Source organism: Narcine bancroftii, chromosome 7, assembly GCF_036971445.1.
Source record: "Narcine bancroftii isolate sNarBan1 chromosome 7, sNarBan1.hap1, whole genome shotgun sequence".
NCBI classification, from domain to species: domain Eukaryota; kingdom Metazoa; phylum Chordata; class Chondrichthyes; order Torpediniformes; family Narcinidae; genus Narcine; species Narcine bancroftii.
Window position 1 is genome coordinate 78,396,444 of NC_091475.1, and position 20,467 is coordinate 78,416,910.

Here is a 20,467-nt window from a genome sequence, read left to right on the forward strand (position 1 = left end):
ATATAGAGATTAAAGAGGAGGAGGTGCTTGAATAATGGCAGATAAATTCCCCCAGGCCTGATGTGATATTCCCTCCAATCTTGAGAGAGATTGGTGTAGAAATTGCACGGGCCCTGTTAGAAATATTTAAAATGTCCTTAGCCAAAGGTGAGATGCTGGAGGATTGGGGGGTAGCTGTTGTTCTGTTGTTTAAAAAAGGCTCCAAGAGTAAACCAGGAAATTACAGGCTGGTGACCCTGGCATCAGTAGTGGGTAAATTATTGGAGGGTGTTATGAAAGATTGGATATATAAGTATTTGGACAGCCAGGGGCTGATTAAGGATAATGAGGATGGCTTTATGCAAGGTAGGTCATGTTAGAGTTTTTTGAGTTGGTTACCAAGAAAGTAGATGAAGGAAAGGCTGTGGATGTTGTCTACATGGACTTTAGTAAAGCCTTTTTTGGCAAGGTCTCACATGAGAGGCTAGTTCAGAAGGTTCAAACACTAGGTATCCATGGAGAGGTTGTAAAGTGGATTTGAAATTGGCTGAATGGGAGAAGACCCAGAGTAGTAGTGGATGATTGCTTCTCAGCGTGGAGGCCTGTGACGAGTGGTGTGCCTCAGGGATCAGTGCTGGGACTATTGTTGTTTGTCATCTATATCAATGATCTGGATGATAAATGTGGTAAATTGGATCAGCAAGTTTGCCGATGACACTAACATTGGAAGCATTGTGGACAGCAAGAAGGGATTCAAAGCTTACAGAAGGATCTGGACCAACTGGAAAAGTGGGACAGAAAATGGCAGATGAAATTTAATGCAGACAAGTGTGAGGTATTGCATTTTGGAAGGACAAACCAGAGTAGGACATACACAGTAAATGAGAGGGCACTGAGGAGTGCAGAGGAACAAAGGGATTTGGGAATACAGATACATAATTCCCTGAAAGTGGAGTCACAGGTAGACAGAATTGTAAAGAAAGCTTTTGGCATCTTGGCATTCATAAATAAAAGTATTGAGTATAGTAGCTGGGATGTTATGGTGAGGTCGTGAAAGACATTGGTGAGGCCAAATTTAGGGTATTGTGTACAGTTCTAGTATCCTAACTACAGGAAGAATATCAGTAAGATTGAAAAAGTTCAGAGAAAATTTATGAAGATGTTTCCGGGTCTTCAGGAGTTGAGTTACTGGGAAAGATTAAAGAGGTTAGGACTTCATTCCCTGGAATGTAGAAGAATGAGGGGAGATTTGATAGGTTTAAAAAATTATAAGGGGTATGGACAGAGTAAATGTGAGCAGGCTCTTAGATTGGGAGAGATAAATATGAGAGGACATGGCTTTAGGGTGAAAGGCAAAAGATTTAGAAAGAACATTAGGGAGAACTTCTTGACTCAGAAATGGTGGTGGGAGGGTGGAACGAGCTCCATCTGACATGGTAAATATGGGTTTATTCTTATGCTTTAAGAATAAATTGGATAGGTACATGGATGGGGGAGGACTGGAGCATTATGGACTGGGTGCAGGTCAATGGGAATAGCAGAATAATATTTTAGCACAGACTAGAAAGGCTGCCTCTGCGTCGTGTTCTATGGTTCCCAATGCTGAGGAATCTGCCTTCCAATGTTGAGGGATCTGTTCCTTTGCTGAGGGGTCTCAATGACCCGATTCTGAGGGATATCAGTGTCCCAATGTTGATGGGTCTGTGCCCCAATACTGAGTGTTTTTTCCCCAATGCTGAGGGACCTCAATGTCCTAATGCTGAGGGACCTGTGTCCCAATGTTGAAGGATCACTGTTTCCCAATGCTGAAGGATCTCGGTATCCAAATGCTGAAGGATCTCGGCATCCCAATGCTGAAGGATCTCGGTGTTCCAATGCTGAAGGATCTCGGCATCCCAATGCTGAAGGATCTCGGTGTCCCAATGCTGAAGGATTTTTGCATTCCAATGCTGAAGGATCTCGGCGTCCCAATGCTGAGGGACCTGTGACCCAATGTTGTAGGTTTCCTAAATCCTAATGGTGATGGTTTTGTGCCCCACTGCATGATCAGTCAAAAAGGGACTCGAGGTAATTAGGACAGCTAACAGAATGTTACTATTGTGGTGCTTCAGTTATACAGGACGTTGGAGAGATCAAGCTGTGTAGATTCTTGGTCTCCTTATTTAAGCAAGAATGTTCATGCACCGGAGTAGTTCAGGGGGTGTTTAAAAGACAAATGCAAATTAAAATATTGCAGATGCTGAAAATCTGAACTAAAACTGAAAATACAGGAAACAGCTTTTATCAGATTAATCAAACAATGAGAAGCTGGTGGGACTGAGGTCAGCTATCTGAAGACCATCAACATTTAGATTGGGGCCCAGTTTTTGTATTAATTCCTGGAACAGAGATCAACTTCTGTGGAGATGTTGAAGAGTGTGAGCTTGTATCTGAATTCGGCAGAAGTATTTTATTGAACAGGATCATGAAGGTTCTTGACAGTGTATGTATGTGGAGATTAGGTTTCATCTCATGAGAGAATCTAGGACAAGTTGTTAGGTTTTACTCATTTGGGATGCCTATTAAAAATTGAAATGGTAAATCTTGTTCTCAGAGGATGGTGAGTCTTTAGAATTCTTTACTCACAGGGTAGGGGAAGCAGAATATTTGACTATTTTTAGGGCAGAGGAGGTTGGCAAAGAGGGGCTGGGGTAGACGTGGGGTCTCATATCATAATGATATCAGATATGATATCATTAAATGGTGGTGTGGCTCAGAGGGGCCCAAATGGACTCTTGTTCCTCACCTCGTGCTCCTCACCTCCCCCACTTCCTCACCTCCAGCTCCTGACCTATCTGTTCTTGTATCTAACTGAGACCTGCTGTGAACCTGAACTGTGTGAAGGCAAGAATATTCCCAAGTGGGTGGACATTGTGATGTAAAGACAAGTTGATTCAATGAATTTTGTTTGAATTTTGTGGGTTATTTTGAGAAGAATTTAGAAGTTTGAAGAGACCTGACTGTCCTTCCCAAACTACCCTATCTCTATTCTATCTCCACTATCCCAGGAGGTGCATGCTGTTAGAAGCATCAAGTTGTTATAGTACATTCACAAGATGTTATTAATCATGGAGAACTGTACTTCCACCCTGACTGTAATCAGCTACTAACGTCAAGGTGTATGTGGCCCTACAGATATGTGGGCTGTAATCAGCAGTGAGAAGCTGTTACAGCACCAGCACCCTGGATCGTTCAAGCTTATTGTCATGTACCAAGATGCAGTGAGGAAGTTTGTTTTGCGAGCAGTCTAGTTAGACATACATAACACAGTAAGAATTACAGAGAGAGTTTAATACTGAGGAATTTTATTTTTGTGAGGTTCATTCAAGAGTCTGATAATAGGAAAGGAAACTGTCATCGAATCTGGCTATTCATGATATCACAATCATGAATCTTCCTTCTGATGGGTTGGGGGGGGGGTGAAAATAAGATGGTGGGATGAGTCTTTCAATACGTTGGCTGCTTTTCCAAGATAGTGGGAGGTCTAGATCGGGTGTCTGGAAAGGAGGGGGGAATATGTGATCGTCTGGCCATGTTCACAACCCTCTGGAGTTTTTTGTGGTCTGGACTGGTGTCACTTCAGGTACTCCTGCTGATATCCATTCTGTTCATTGGTGAATTTCCAGGTTTTCCCGGAAGAGACATGCCTGGGCCACCAGGCCATCCCGGACCAACGGGTAAGCTCCAGCCTCAGCTAATTATTCTACCTTCTCCATCTCCTCCATCATTTCTTCCTCCACCACCTCCGACATCTCCTCCTCCATCTCATCCACCACTTCCTCCACCATCATCACTTCCTTCATCTCCTTCACTATCTCCTCTTCCATCACCTAATTTCCATCTCCTCCAGCACCTCTTCTCCATCTCCTCCACCCATCACCTCCTCTAACACCTCCCTCCTGCTCCTCCATCATCTCTATCATCTACATGACCTCCTACTCCCTCAACTCCCCTCCACATCCTCTTCCACTATCTCCTCCCAACACCTCCTCCATCTCTCCTCCACCCCATCCTCCATCATCTCCCTCTCCATTGCCTTCCCTTCACCTCCTCCACCCTCTCCCATCATCTCCTACCACTCTCCTCCACCTCCGCCTCTACCTCCCCTCCATCTACATCTTGTCCATCTCTTCCTCTATCCACTCCATCACTTCCATCATCTTCTCCACCGCCTCCTCCTCCATCACCACCCCCTCCATCATCTCCTTCATTATTTTCCCACTGCCCCCTCCACTGCACTTAAACTTCCGTTTAAAATCTGTCAAAGGTCCATATCTCTCAAACCCTTCCCATCTGTCCAAATGCCTTTTGAACATTGTTATTGTGCCCATTTCTACAGTTCCCTCTAGCATCTTATTCCAGATGTGGACCACACTCTCAGGTCCCTAGATCTTTCCCCTCTCACCTTAAACCTATGCCCTCCAGTTCTAGAATCATCTACCCTGGTCAAAAGTCTGTGAGCGTTCATTTTATCCGTACCCTTCATGTTATAGAAGTTTATAAAATCATCACCCCTCAGCCTCCTTCACTGAACCCCTCCAGTCCCGGCAGCATCCTGGTGCATCTCCTCTGCACCCCATTAAGTGTATTGATGTCCTTCCTCCAGCTGGGTGACTGGAACTGCACACAGTTCTCTCAACGTGGTCCTTATGAATCAGCTGAATCACAATTCCCAACTTTTGTACGCAATACCCTTCCCAATGAAGGGCAGTGTGCCAAACATCTTCTTCACAATCTTACCACCTGAATTTCCACCTTCAAGGAATTATACACCTGTACCTCTAGGTCTCTCTGTTCCGCAGCACTTTCCAGAGACTTTCCAGTCAAGTACTCATCCTGCCCTGGTTTGACTTATCAAGGTGTAACACCTCACACTTGTCAGAGTTAAGTTCCATTTGCCACTCATTGTTCCATTTTCCCATATCCTGTTGTAAACTTGGTATCTATCTTCACTGTCCACTTATCCGCCAATTTTGGTCATCTGCAAATCTATGAATCATGTTAACTATACTGTCATCCAAATTTTAAATGTAGATGTCAAACAACAGTAGCAAAACACACTGAAATGCTGGAGGAGCTTGGCTGGTCTTTCAGCGTCCATAGGAGACAAAGATAGATTGCCAATGTTTCAGGCCTGAACCCTTCTCCAAGACCTTGAAGAAAAGCTCAGGCCTGAAATGCCAGAAATCTATCTTTGTCTCCTATGGACGCTGAAAGACCAGCCGAGCTCCTCCAGCATTTCAGTGTGTTTTTACTGCAATCACAGAGTGCAGAACTTCCATGTTTCAGCAAAACAACAGAAGACCCGATACAGAACCCTGCGCCACTCTACTGGTAACAGGCTTCCAATCGGAAAACCATCCTTCCAATACGACCCTTTGTCTTCTTCCACTTTATTATTTGCATCACCTTTCTCCCTGTCTGTCCCTCATAAGATCCAATGGTTTAATGCTCTTTTCTCAAGATGAAAAACACAACCTTGCTTACTTTCCCAGTGTTCAATCATTCAGTAACGTGGACACCACTGAGGGTGGCCAGTGACACTATCAGTTAAGGTGCTATGTGTAGGGAAGGTTCCCCCCCTCCCCCCCAGACAAAAATTTCTTTCATCAAACAGAGACTGAATAGTGCATTAAATAGACAACAGATTCCATTAAGAGACTCCAAGCAGAACTACAGCTACACCATTCGATAGAAGTTGGATAATTTCTCTAACACAACACATTGGATGAAAAATGCTTCTTCAATGCTTTTAATGCATGTAAATGAATCCCATTCACTAAGACCAACCTGATCTCCTGGAGTAATGTTCTGCAATTAGTGTAATGGTTAGCACAATGGTATTACAGTACCAAAAGCCCAAGTTCAAATCTGGTGCTGTTTGTCACGAGTTTGTACATTCTACCCATGTTTGCATGGGTTTCCTCTGGGTATACCAGTTGCCTCCCACATTCCAAAGAGGTACAGGATCAGAGGGTTAATTAGTCAAATGGGTATGAATGGGTGGCACAAGCTCATAGCCAGAAGGGCCGGTAATTGTGTTGTACCTGTATCTCTTAAGTTAAAATAAAAATTTAAAGAGGAATTGTCCAACCATTTCCCTTTCCTCAGGGAATTCCAGTCATTATCTAACTGGGCCAGGACAAGGCTCACCATTGGGTCCGATCGAGGATTAAATGACTGACAGCTCCGTCTTAACAGGTGTGAAAGGTGACATTGGCTTACCGGGCTTCCCTGGATCACCGGGAATTCCAGGAAGGAAAGGAGAGAAAGGATTCACAGGCAGCAAAGGTCTCAAAGGAAACCTGGGACCACCTGGCCCACCCAGCATTGCCCTGGAAGGGCCAAAAGGGGAAAAAGGAGCTCAAGGAAACCAGGGCCTGCCAGGTAAGGATGTGATTTCATTGGTCAGATGAAAGTTGCTGCGATGATGAATGATCACAAATAGGCATTTTGCAAGTTATCATCACACAGCAACCATTCGGCCCATTGCCCCCCCCCCCACACACAGTGGGGTGCTCCCTCAGTACTGCCCCTCCCTGGCTTCAGAACCCTTAGCTATTGCTTTTGAAGAATCTACCTTTGATATTACTAGTATTTTAAGGAAGGACACAGCCCACAAAGTTTTGCTTTATGATGATGATTTGTTGTTACTTACTTCTAATCTTGAGACTTTTTTGCCTTCTATGCTTTCTTTAAATTCTCATTTTAGTCAATTTTCAGGTTATAAGTTAAATTTACATAAGAGTGAACTTTTTCCTTTGAATAATCTGGCACCAATAAATACTAACCTTCCCTTTAAAATTGTAAGAAATCATTTCCCCTTTTGGGTGCAACAATTACTAAAATTATTTAAAAAACGTATTCAAAGAAAATGTTCTCATTTTAATCAAACATGTGAGAGGGGTGTTATCAAATTGGTCGCCCTTTCTTTATCATTCGTTGATCGAATCAACTCTATTAAAATGAACATATTACCTAAATTTATATACCTTTATCAGGTTTCGCCTATTTTTATTCCTAAAGTCTATTTTTAACTCCCTCGACTCAAACTTATCCTCTTATATATGGAAGAATAAAAATCCTCGCCTAAACCAAGTCCATTTACAAAAACTTAAAAAGAATGGAGGTTTAGCCTTGCCAAATTTGAGGTTCTATTATGGGGCAGTCAATACATTAATTCTTACATTTTGGTTCTATTATATTAATCGTGAAGTCTTTCCAATGTGGGTCTCTTTGGAATCTAATTCTGTTACAGAATTTTCTATTATTTCCCTTCTTGGATCCTCACTTCCTACATCTTTAAATAAATTATCTGATACCTCAGTGGTTTAACATACTTTGAGGATCTGAATACAATTTAGAAAACATTTTGCTTTATTGAGATTTTCTCTTTCTAGTCCTATTTTTTCTAATTATTTCTTTAAACCTTCCATGATTGATGTAACTTTTAAACAATGGTATAGATTAGGCATTAAATGTTTTAAAGATTTATTTCTTCATTTGAACAAGTGTCAGTTAAATATAGATTACCAAATACTCATTTTTATGGTGATTTACAGATTAGAGATTTTTAGCAAACTCAATCACATACATTCCCTATGAGCACTGATAAGAATTTAATAGATGCAATTTTCATGTTGTTGGGAATAAGAGAGGCTCCTTTAGATAAAATTTAAGAAACCTGGGAACTGGACCTACAGTTTTTAAACTCTCAAGAAACTTAAAGTGCAATTTTCAAATTGGTTAATACCTCATCCCTCCTTCAATTTAAAGAAGTCCACAGACCTCACATGTCCAAAGTCAAATGATCTAATTGTCATTGATACAACAATGGAGGTGCTTCAGTAATTTTCTTTGGCTTGGCTTCGCGGACGAAGATTTATGGAGGGGGTAAAAAGTCCACGTCAGCTGCAGGCTCGTTTGTGGCTGACAAGTCCAATGCGGGACAGGCAGACACGATTGCAGCGGTTGCAAGGGAAAATTGGTTGGTTGGGGTTGGGTGTTGGGTTTTTCCTCCTTTGCCTTTTGTCAGTGAGGTGGGCTCTGCGGTCTTCTTCAAAGGAGGTTGCTGGCAGTTTCAGTAATACATGTTTTGGAAATGCCAGAGCCTTGAGAAATACTGGAATGAAATAGCTCAAACTTTTTCTGTACTTTTTAAAGTTAATTTTAAGCCTATCCCTTCAACAGCCTTATTTGACATTGTTGGAGAGAGTGTCATAACTCTAATGGCATCTCATTTGCATGTATTAGTTTTTATTTCTCTTATGACTAGGTGGGCGGAGTTACTCAGATGGAGGGACGTTGCTCTGCCAATGTGACTCATGTCACGTTTAAATTTAGAGAAGATTAGATGCTCAATTTCCGATTTGAATTGAAATTTTCAAACTGGGGACCTTTTATGAATTATTTTCAAAATCTCTGGTTTGGTATGAATGCAGAAGTGTTAGCTAATGAGGTAGTTTCTTACATTGGTGAGGAATTAATTTTTATCTCCTTGCAAAACAGTTTCATTATTGGTAGTGGGTTTAGATTTATTTTTATATTAAAATATTACTGTATTATAATTTGTTTAAGTGAGAATGTGGGATACCTTGGATGAACTGATAATGTAGTTTTTAAACTTTTAAACTTTTAAACTTTTAATATGTATTCTTAAGTGCTCTGTATTTTTGAAAAGGTACTGTCCTTCCCACAGTGGGGCACTCCCTCAGTACACCCCTCCCACAGTGGGGCACTCCCTCAGTACTACCCCTCCCACAGTGGGATACTCCCTCAGTACTGCCCCTCCCACAGTGGGACGCTCCTTCAGTACTACCCCGCCCACAGTGGGATACTCCCTCAGTACTGCCCCTCCCACAGTGGGACGCTCCTTCAGTACTACCCCTCCCACAGTGGGATACTCTCTCAGTACTGCCCCTCCCACTGTCTGATTCTGTTTCCACACTGTTGACCTTTACCTGCCTCTCAGGAAGGGCAGGGTTAACAATGTTTACTCACACTGCTGTTCTTTCATTGCAGCTTGAATGGGCATTGAGTGTTGAATGCTTTTTGTATCTGTAATATGTGGTCTTTGCACCCCAATAGAAATACACATCCTTAGCTCTTAAGATTTTGGCTTCAGATCAAGAAGGGTATATGATTCCTGGCCATCAATATTCCCCTTGTTTCCTCAATTTGATGGTGTCTTTGAGAGGATGCAGCATCTTTTGGGACAAAAGAGAAAAGGTGTTTGTTGACCAAGAGTTGGCTCCAACGTAGGCATCACTAGCTGTAACCATCACCCATGCCTTTAGCTGCTCTGCATCCACTCTAGGGTTTGCCAAACTTTTGACTATCTCTCTCTATTTTTGCTATGATGAATTCCTGTTCTGGAGATTCCACATCTTGCCCTGATGTGCTGTTGTTTAGCCACTGGTGGTTATGGACTGATGATTCTGATCCACTTCTGTTTTATCTTGGCTGAAATGGGACCCAAAACAAGTGCTCGCCATGCTGTCTGGTTAATGATTTTGTGTGGAAGGTGGTCCCCATACCATTGAAGGGCAGGGACAGTGAATAGATGGTCAATGATGGCAGGCACCTTCTTTTTGCAGGGCCCCCTGGTATACAGGGGCTGCCAGGAGCTCCAGGACTGAATGGCCTCAAAGGTGACAGAGGAGAGCATGGGTCTCCAGGATTCCAAGGCTTTCCTGGGCCCAAGGGAGAGCCAGGTATCCAAGGATCGCCTGTAAGTTAAAGCTACACAGTCTAATCCAACTCATCAATGGGCTTTACCAACACATTGAAGAAGAGGCAGGGAAAAGTGCAAGAGAGAAAGGGGAAGGAGGGAAAAAGATCAGGAGGGAGAACGTCAGCAGAGACCTGTGAGCCAAAGGGTTAACTGAAGTACAAAAGAACATCTGGCTCATCGAGACTAGTCCGCTATACAATAAGATCACGACTGATCTGGCGATGAGCTCAGCTCCACTTGCCCCCCTGTTCCCCATAATCCTTTAATTGCCGTACTATTCAAAAATCTATCTGTGCCTTTAAAAGCATTAATTGAGGCAACCTCTGCTCCCTCCTTGGGCAGAGAATTCTACAGATTCACGACAATTCAGGAAAAGTAGTTCCTCCTCATCACTGTCTGAAATCTGAATCATAAGTCTATGTCTCCTAGTTCTAGTCTCAAGCCAGTAAAAGCAATCTCTCTATTTCTCACTTTTCTATTCTGTTCATTATTTTAGATGTTTCTGTAATAGTCTCCCCTCTTCCTTCTAAATTCCATTGAGTATAGTGCCAGGTGACTCAATCTCTTCTCCTAAGATAAGCCCTTCATTTTCAAAGTCAACCTGGAGAACCTCTTCTGCAGCACCTCCAAAGACTACATTTTTTTTTTCATTGTTTTTGGCCCCATGCTCTGTGGAATTCAATCTGTTCACTTTAATGAGCAAATAAATCAGACACAAAGAATTCCTTGTCCAAATACACGATCCCAAGCCTTTCGCTTTACATTGAGACCACAGAATCCTTTTATATCTTTCTAAGCTAGTGTCAAAATTGAATAAAACTCCTATTCAATTGGCCAATCAATCAAAAGTAGCAAATTTCTTATCTTTGGGCAATCAGAATCAGTAGTTAATTGAACCAGGTGGTGCAGCAAGGAGAATATGTACCCCCTTCAAATCCTCTCTCCCACCACCACTGAGGAATTCCAGGATGATGAAATGTCGCTGGATCAGTCCTCAGGGAAAATAAGCTTATAATCGGAATGTAAGTGCCATGATTTGAAATGTGGTCAAGTTGGAGTTAGGCGTGTGCAGTGTGAGTTAACATGGATTGTGTCCCCACAGGGTATTGCAGGGCGCCCTGGTGCCTCTGGACAGAAAGGTGACTCAGGACCTTCTGGAGTTACAGGCTTTGCTGGTTAGTTATTCACTCAACTGATGAAGCACTGTTACCACCAATAATTGGATTGGTGTAAAAAATGAGCTGGTGGGGTTGTATGGTAAACAGAGGCTCGGACATGACAGCATGTGACTGGAGGTGCAATCCCTACTCTAACACAAGCATAACATCCACTTTTCAGACTTTCTTCAGATAGATGGGTTCAGTGATATTGGACACAGAGGGGGTATCATTTCTGCTCTTCCATAAATAATGCCATGGGATCTTTTGCATCCACATGGGAGGTCATATGGCTCAGAAATGGGTCATTCAGCCCCTCCCATTCATACTGACACATTTACATGAACCCACTCTCAGCACTTGATCTGTGGCATTCTCTGCCTTGGCAATTCAAGTGATCATTTGAATCAGTTTAAATAATCTGAGACAATGTATCATCTGAAAACTGGCACGTCTGAGTCAGGCATCCGTCCGTACCATACTGATCAGCCTGGATCCTCATACACCATAGAATCACAGGAGGAGAATCACAAGATACTCGACCCGTCAGAGCAGTCCCACCATTCAGTAAAATCAAGGCTGATTTGTCCCAGGCCTCATTTCCACATATGTGTCTGTTCCACAAAGCCCCTCAGTATCTAGAGCAGATCTTGAAACCTCAACTCCTAACTCATGAGTGTGACCCACAGATGGACAGCTTTGCACACATAAGATGAGGCAATTTGAAGCTCCTAGCTAGTTGGGAATGAGTTCTCCTTTCAACAGTGGTAGATGCCAGAGAGTCATGGTGGATAACTGTCTGCCAGGTTGGAGGCTGATGACGTCAGGGTCAGGGCTCAGTGTTAGGTCCCTTGTTGTTTGTCATTTACATTAATGATTGGGATGATGGAGTGGTAAATTGGGTTAGTAAATATGCAGACGATACAAAAATAGGGGGAGCTGTGGATAGTGAAGATGGTTTTCAGGGATTGCAGGAGAGTGGGATGAAAGATGGCAGATGGAGTTTAATACCGATAAGTGCAAAGTGCTTCATTTTGGGAAGAATAATCAAAACAGGACATGTGCAGTGAAGGGGAGGGTATTGAGGAATGCAGAAGAACAGAGAGATCTTAGAATAATGGTTCATTGTTCTTTGAAAGTGGATTCTAATGTAGATAGGATGATAAAAAAGGCTTTTGGTTATACTGGCTTTTATAAATCACAGCATATAATATAGGAGCTAGGAGGTGATGTTGAGACTGTTCAAGGCATTGGTGAGGCCAAATTTGGAATACTGTGTGCAGTTCTCATCCCCAAATTATAGGAAGGCTATCAATTGGGGGGTAATAAATAATAGAGTTGTCCATCAAGATGGGGTCAAGCGGAAGGTGAGATGTGGGAAATCTCTGAAATGCGTTTACTTTAATGCTTGGAGTATTGTAAGGAAGGTGGACAAGCTGAAGGTGTAGATAAACACTTGGCAGTATGACGTGGTGGTGATTAATGAGACGTGGTTGCAGGAGGGATGTGATTGGCAGCTAAATATTCCAGGATTTTGCTGCTTTAGGTGTGATAGAATTGGGGGTAAGAGAGGGGTGGTGCAGCATTGCTTGTTAGGGAAAATATTACAGCGGTGCTGATGCAAGATAGATGGATGGAATTTAAAAATGGAAAAGGAGAGGTTACAATTATAGGGGTGAATTATAGACCACCTAGTGAGGAATGAGAAATAGAGGAGCAAATGTGTAAGGAAATAGCTGAGATTTGTAATAAGCACAGGGTTGTGTTTTTGGGGGATTTTAATATTCCTAATATAGATTGGGAAATACATTCTGTGAAGGGGCTGGATGGATTAGAATTTGTAAAATGTGTGCAGGATAGTTTTTTTGCAGCAATATGTTGAGGTAGAGATGGGGCAGTGGTGGATCTACTGTTGGGGAATGAGATAAGGTAGGCGACTGAGGTGTGTGTTGGGGAGCACTTCGGGTCCAGTGATCACAGTACCATTAGTTTCAATATAATTATGGAAATAGAAAGGTCTGGCCGATGATGGTTTGTGAGTGGGGGAAAGCCAGATTTGATGAAATGAGAAGGGATTTGCAAGGAGTGGTTTGGGGCTGATTTGTTTTATGGGAAGGAGGTAGAGGAGAATCATGGAATTACACTGGTACTCAGCTGATGGAATCTGAGCAGATTTTTTCCCCATTTCTATCAATCCCTCCACACTGCTCCATGTATCAGGAGTGGCTGCTTTATCCTATCCGCACACTCAGTGGGGTCACTGAACCAATTCCACCTCTAAAGGTCCTTGCTCATCAGATCCTGTCCTGGTCTAGCTGGCCATTGTCAGCTACAGGCCGGAGACTGAGAAGAAGCCACACTGGATCTCCTCCTCATCAGCCTTCTTGGGGGGTTCCCCTGATAGTGATTTATATCCAACAATCAGGAATGGGTCACCTGCCTTCTTCTGTGCAAAGAAACCAGGCAGCAATGACTGCACCCATGGGCTCATAAAGACTCCATTTCAAATCCCAGACTTTTTCAGGAAAAGTGCAGGGGCTGTGGGACACAAGAATACCCTCATGCTCTGTTTCTGGAATGCACACACAGCTCCATTGTCCTGAGAGGGTCTGCAGAATGCGAGATTTCTAGTGGTTGAGAGGAGGAATCTCCATATGTCCCTGGCTCCCCACACACACATGCTCAACTACCACAGCCTGGGTGTAGATACATGCCATCAACACTGCAAGAAGCACCAAGCCAACATGGAAAGCTCCAGGCTAAGAAAGGAGCATCAACACAATGAGCCTTCTCACCAGGCCAGTTGTCAGGGCGAAGGTAGACAACTAGCCACAATCTACTAATGTTCAGGCTGGACAAGCAGGCAAGGGGAAAAAGGAATAAAGGGTCAAGCTGATGGAGCTAGATGGGAAAAGCCAGATGAAGGCACAGGCTTGTTGGGTGGAATAATGTGTGCTGTAAGTAAGATAATGTTCACAAATATGTTTCCAGGGTTGAAAGGATCCGTGGGCCCCCCTGGATTACTAGGCACACAGGGTGACAGAGGATCACCTGGGCAGCCAGGTAAGCCCCTATCTCTCCTCCCCTATCCCTTCCTCACCTGACCTCCACTGCTCTGTGACAAATGGACACCTGGGCACTGAATGCTCCACCCACAAATGCACTGCTTCATTGACAGGTCCACCAGGGCCCCCTGGACCTCAAGGCCCATTGCAGATCGTGAAGGGAATCGCTGGATTGCCTGGCCAGCCAGGACAAGATGGACTCAAGGGATATCCTGGCTTTCCAGGAATCAAGGGTGACATGGGTAAGCTGGGAAAAACATCTGCCCCACACCTGGCGGGATCCCCAAGGTCTATAGGACCCACATGGGCAGTAGTCAACAGATCAGGCCTTCAGTTGATATTTTTCGTACACAATTTCGGACCTGGAAGGCAGCCAACATTTGGGGCCAGAACCCATCAGCAGGGTGTCCTGCTTAGTCCCTCCAGCACTTTTGTGTATTGTACTGGTTTCACAGCATCTGTAGAATCCTCGTTTGTTGGACTCAGTGTTAAATCTCCTCATAGGTGTTAAGAATTCCAAAGATTCCAAAGATTTCTTGCCAAGAAATTCCTCCTCACCTCTGTCCTAAAGATCAACCCCCTCATTGATACTGATTCCAGCTCAGGGCCCACCTTCTCCATCCCAGACAGGGACCTGTGTCCCAAAGGCACAAGAGATGAAGAGCACAGAATCAGGCTCTGAGTCTGCTCCGACCCCCTGACCACTCATTACACGGATGCCATGATCTACTCTTCTTCATTCCCATCTCTCCACTCCTCACCCATGCCCAGGGAGTAATTCACGGCATTCAATTAACTTGCTTTTCACCAGTCTTTGGGACGAGGGAGGAAATTGGAGCACCCAAGGGAACTCCACACAGTGCTGGATGTTGGGATTGAACTTGGTTTCTGGAACTGATCCATGGCACTGCCCCCCCCCCCCCCCATTTTTGTTCCCCAGCAAAATTGCAATGGGATCACATCTTGCTCACCTCATCTCCGTTAAAGGCCAAGTTTCCATTTTCTTCTGGTAGGACGATCTCTGCATGAGCAGGAATCCACCCACGGCCCTCCTGTTTGCCTTGGGTTTGGGGGGGATACAGCTGGGTTATGTACGTCCTATTATTCAAAGTGAATATGTGGATTTTTTATATGTGTTCCCAATGGATGGGCAAACTCATTATCGTCTGACCATACATAATCAACCAGATAATCTAACCAGTGTTTCTCTGGACCACAGCGCATACACAGCGCTAATACGTGTATAGACACACATTCCACATAATAATCGCACACGTACACAAACATACCATTTCAAATTTAAAAAAAAATATATATATATATAAATATTTTGGAACAATTTACTCACAACCCGTGGAAAGAAGCTAGTTCCAAGCCTGGCATCCCTTATTCTGATGCTCCCTGATGGGCCAAAGATACTGGTTAGAAAAGGTCTACAGTAGTTCTCTGAGCCATATTTAAGCTTTGTTCCTGGTGAGTGTCATCAATCAAGGAACAGGAGACACCAGTAATCTTCTCGGCCATTTTGGTAATCCTCTGTATTGACCTCTGGTCCAATGCTACTATACGTCCCAATGATGCAGCCAGACAGGACACTTCTCAATGGTCCTCCTGTAAAAGGTTGCCACATTGAAGGGCTCAATTTGAAGAGGTTTCAGTTATAATCTCTGTGGCCTCCGAGTGGTCCATGGGAACTGTGTGTCACTAAAATAAGGGGAACTGTGGAGAAATGAGAAAACCAGTGGTCACTCCATTGCCTCCTCAGGTTTCCCTGGCCTGACCGGAGACACTGGTGATACAGGACCTCCGGGCTTTGAAGGCAGACCTGGACTGAAAGGGGAAATTGGACCAACAGGACCAGGAGGTAAGAATCCTTGCCCGTAAGTATTTGCTGTGCATGTATGATATAATGGATCAATCCCTGCACCAATATTACGACCTCTTCCCCATTAACAAGTTCCTTCCCAAGAATAAGGAACTTCACTTGCTTAAAAATAATTTTGTTTTTATTTCAATGTGTGGTCCTTGATGATTCTGAGAGTTGTCATTGGCCCAATGGTTCACAGGGTCCTCAGGGAGAGAATTCCCAGGCCAGTTTGCATCTCCTTATCTAACTTGTAAGCTGCTTATCTCCATCGGAGCAGAGAAATCTACCATTTCTGTGTTCAGGAAACTCCACGTATCATTCCCGTCAGCCCAGAGATTCTCTCTCTGGGAGAACGGCAGCGGGTGCCTATGAATCTCCTCAGCTGGACAAGAAAGGGAGGATGGCTCCATCCATGTGGTTGAGCCAGAAGAGGAATTATTTTCTCCAGGAATCTGTTAGGAATTATTTCAGTTTTTAATTGCTTTAGTTTTTCCCCCTCGATTAAATTGAAGTTATTGAATTTACACTGGGATATTCAGTCAGCTGAGAGAGTCCTTTGGAAATGACCCAAATTCTATTTATTGCAGTTTGATGGATTTTTAAAAGTTTCATTCTCAGTATCCAGGCACCATTGGCTGGGCCAGTATTTATCGCCCATAAGTTCCACCCCCCACATTCCGAAGGTGCAGATGAGTCACTGTGGTGATACACCACTAGCCTACTGCAGGGGGCGATCTCTGTACCCGCAGGAAGATCACTGGAGGACAGACCACACCTGGCCAGCTGTCAATCAACCGCCCGGGATGTAATCCTGAACCAGCCCCTCTCGAGCCAGTCACTCGGGAGCCACCAGTACAGTTACCACTGTAGCAGAGACTTTTAACTGAATAAAGCCTGTTGTACAGTCTTTCTCGAGTTTTGTTTCTGCTCACTGCTGCTACAGTGTATCACAGTCACCCCCTCAAACCGCTGCGGTCCTTGCAGCGAAGTTGCTCACACAGTGGTGTTGGGGAGGGATTTTCAGGATTCAGACCTGGTGAAGTGCAGGAATAGTGGTCCATTTCACAGTTGGAATGGTGGGTAACGTTGAAGGAAACCTGCGATAGTGGTGTGTTGGCGTGCCTACTGCTCTTATTCCTCTCAAAGGTAAGGAACTGGGCTTGGGAGGTGCCTGGGGGAGGAACTTCTGTGCTTCTTGTAGACAGTGCACACTAAAGCGCTGGAACATTTACACTGGAGGGATGAAGTGCTGCAGCTGATGTGTTGCCAACCAGATGCTGGTCCCCTGCAATTAGCTTCACAAGATAAAGTGAGCTTTTGGCACGTTGGTCTTCATTTAATCAAACTATTGAGTCTAGGAGTTGGGATATTATGGTGACGTTATATAGGACATTGGTGAGGCAAATTTTGGAGTATTGTGTGCAATCTTGGTCACCCAACTACAGGAAAGGTATTAACAAGATTGAAAGAGTGCAGGGAAGATTTATAAGGATGTTGTTGGGCCTTGAGGAACTGACTTACATAGAATATAGAAACCTACAGCACAGCACAGGCCCTGTGGCCCATAGTGTCGTGCTGATCTAATAGTGTCTTCTCTAACAATTGCCTTTAACGTCCCTGCTGCATATCCCTGCATTTTACTCAGCTCCATAAATTCGGAACCATAGAAAATTACAGCACAGAAACAGGCCCCTTTGGCCCTGCTAGTCTGTGCCAAAAGGACCTGTTTATCTAATAGTAATTTAAAAGATCATATTGCCCCTCCCTCCCCCACCATTGTCAGCAGTGCATTCCTTCCACTCTCTGTGAAAAACCTATCTGTTATATAAGCCTCCCCCCCCCCACCATACTTGTTCCAAAACACTTTAAATCTATGTCAGCCCTGGGATGAAAGCCTCTGTCCAAGCACATGATCAATGCTTCTCATCAGGGAAACATTAAGCAGGTTAGGATTTTATTCCTTGGAGAATGAGGGGAGAGTTGATGGAGGTGTGCAAAATTATGAAAAAATGAAAACAGGCTTTTTTCCTGAGGTTGGGTGAGACAAGAATAAAAGGGCATGGATTAAGAATGAAACGTAAAATGTTTAAAGGGAACATTGGGAGAACTTCTTCACACAGAAAGTGGAGAGAGTGTGGAATGAGCTGCCAGCTGAAGTGATGAATATGGAGTCAATTTTGACACCTAAAGAAAATTTGGGCAGGCGCGTGGATAGGATGGGTAAAGATGGTTATGGTCTGGGTAAAGGTCAAATGGGACTGAGCAGAATAATAGTTTGGCAAGGAGCAGATGGGCTGAAGGTTCAGTTTCGGTGCTGTCATGTTCTATGGCTCTACGAGCAAGAGAACTGGAGGGAGGTATACTGCAGTGTGTGAAAGAGGTGCACACCTCAAAGGCTGGGGTAAAATACCTAAAGGATGAAAGATAAACCATATTCCTCCCTGTGCATTTAGCCTGGAGTCTGACAATTGACTCCAGTTACTTGTAAACATGATCAGAAGGCCATTCAGCCTCTCTAGACTGTTCGTGAGATATTAGCTGATTCATCTCCCTGCCTTTCTCCAGATCAGTCTCTGCCTCTGGTTTACAAAACTCCCTTCACTTACCCATTGGCACCAAATCCAGCTGTTCATGGTAGGAAGTTCTGACACACCCACCTCCCAGCCTATGATCCATGGGAGTGGAACCTACCCATGCTTCATCTCCCCGGATATTTCCAATACTGAGGCCAGGTTTGTGCAATCTCGCCTGCTCGTAACTGCTTGTTGCCTTTGCTTCAAGGTCCACGAGGATACCCTGGCCCAGCGGGACCAGTAGGAACACCTGGACCTCGGGGATTCCCCGGTCCTGGGTCCATCGCTCACGGTTTCCTTGTTACGCGACACAGCCAGACGACGGAGATTCCCAGCTGTCCTCTCGGAACGTCAGAAATCTACAATGGGTTCTCCCTGCTCTACATACAGGGCAATGAGAGGGCCCATGGCCAGGACTTGGGTGAGATGCCGAAGCCAAGAGAGTCTTAAACATGCGCTGTCCCCCTCAGATGTACGCTACCCCCTTGGGCACACACCCCGTTCCTTAGACAAACATTGTCCTCAGGCACACACTGCCCCTCAGATACACTCTGCCCCTTGAGAGCATGCTCTATCCTTCAGACAAACATTTCCCCTCAAGCACACTCTGCCCCTTAGTCACACACTGACCCTCAGGCATGTGCCTTGTCCTTCAGCTATTCATCATACCTTGCGCATGCGCCCTGCCCCTTGGGCCCCTTGGGCACGAACTACTCTTCAGACACGCACTACTCCTTCGGCACGCATTCTGTCTTTGGGACGTACTTCCATTACAAGTATACATCCTCCACCAGGCAAATGCAGTTCACTTTGAGTATGTGTTTTTCTCAGGTACCCGCCTTATATCCCGTACATTTCCTGTGCTGGTGCCCTAATCCCCAATTCCAATCATGACCTATGGGCTTCACCAACACTGTCTCCCTTTGCACCCTGCAGGTACCGCTGGCAGCTGCCTGCGAAGGTTCAGCACCATGCCGTTCCTTTTCTGCAACATCAACAATGTCTGCAACTTTGCTTCAAGAAATGACTACTCCTATTGGCTGGCTACCCCCGAACCAATGCCAATGAGTATGGCTCCTGTGACTGGCCAAACCATCAAGCCATTTATCAGCAGGTGAGGCCCCAGGGACTGAACTCCAATACCAAGGGATGGGTGTCCCATTCCCCTGCTCTCTGTTCATGGCCCCATAGGCCAATTCTTTACCTCTTACAACTCATGGAGCCCATGCACCTTCTGGATCAGCTCACCTTGTTAAATGATCACTGAAGTCCATGGAGACAACATCCACTCCCCTCTTGAACTGCCTTCAGTGCCTCCTCTGAACCTCAGTGAAATTGAAAAGCCACACTGACTATCTGTAATCTGACCTTTCCAAATCCTATCCCTAATTCCCTAATTATCCTTTGCAATAATTTCCCCACCATTGATGTGAGGTTCACTGGCTGACAATTTCCTGAATTATCCTCATGTCTCTTCTTGAACCAAGGGACAACATTGGGGATTCTCCAGTCATCCAGGATCTCACCTTCTGCTAATGAGGATATAAAGAGCTTCTTCAAGTCCCTCTTTCAATAACTGAGGATAGATTCCATCAGGCCCCGGGGACTTTCCCACTTTAAGGCTCTTTAAAAGAACCAGCACCAACACACGAGCGTTCTCCACACTCAGCTCCCTGTCACTGTCCTCCAGATCCTTCTCCTCAACATACTCATTTAGTACCTCACCCACTTCCTCTGACCCTCCTTTGTCCTTGAGTGGACCTATCCTTTCCCTAGACATCCTTTTGTTTTAATGGAATTATAGATGTTTTGATTCTCTTTAATCCTGCTCACCAAGGACATTCCTTGGCACATTTAGCCCTTCCGAGGGCCCTGCTTGATCTTTTTTCATAATCTTTATGTTCCTCCAGGGTCCTGTCTGATTTTACCCCCTCAACATTCCATATGCTTCCTTTTTCTTGTTAAATTCACGACCTCTCTCGGCATTCAAGTTTCTGTTACCTTGCCTACCCTGTGCTTCTTACTTACTGCAACATGCTGGTCCAGTACTCCAG

At 44.4% G+C, this 20,467-nt stretch overlaps 1 protein-coding gene across 1 annotated transcript in view; it reads left to right on the plus strand.

Moving 5' to 3' along the window:
* Positions 1-20,467, plus strand: part of LOC138739044 (collagen alpha-1(IV) chain-like) — a 163,400-nt gene that overhangs the window by 131,544 nt on the left and 11,389 nt on the right. Inside the window, exons 41-49 of the mRNA XM_069890427.1 lie at positions 3,645-3,695; positions 6,220-6,405; positions 9,615-9,748; positions 10,854-10,926; positions 13,900-13,971; positions 14,087-14,215; positions 15,739-15,837; positions 18,622-18,834; positions 19,350-19,527. Coding sequence (XP_069746528.1) covers positions 3,645-3,695; positions 6,220-6,405; positions 9,615-9,748; positions 10,854-10,926; positions 13,900-13,971; positions 14,087-14,215; positions 15,739-15,837; positions 18,622-18,834; positions 19,350-19,527 — 1,135 coding nt within the window. The remainder of the gene's footprint in view (positions 1-3,644; positions 3,696-6,219; positions 6,406-9,614; positions 9,749-10,853; positions 10,927-13,899; positions 13,972-14,086; positions 14,216-15,738; positions 15,838-18,621; positions 18,835-19,349; positions 19,528-20,467) is intronic.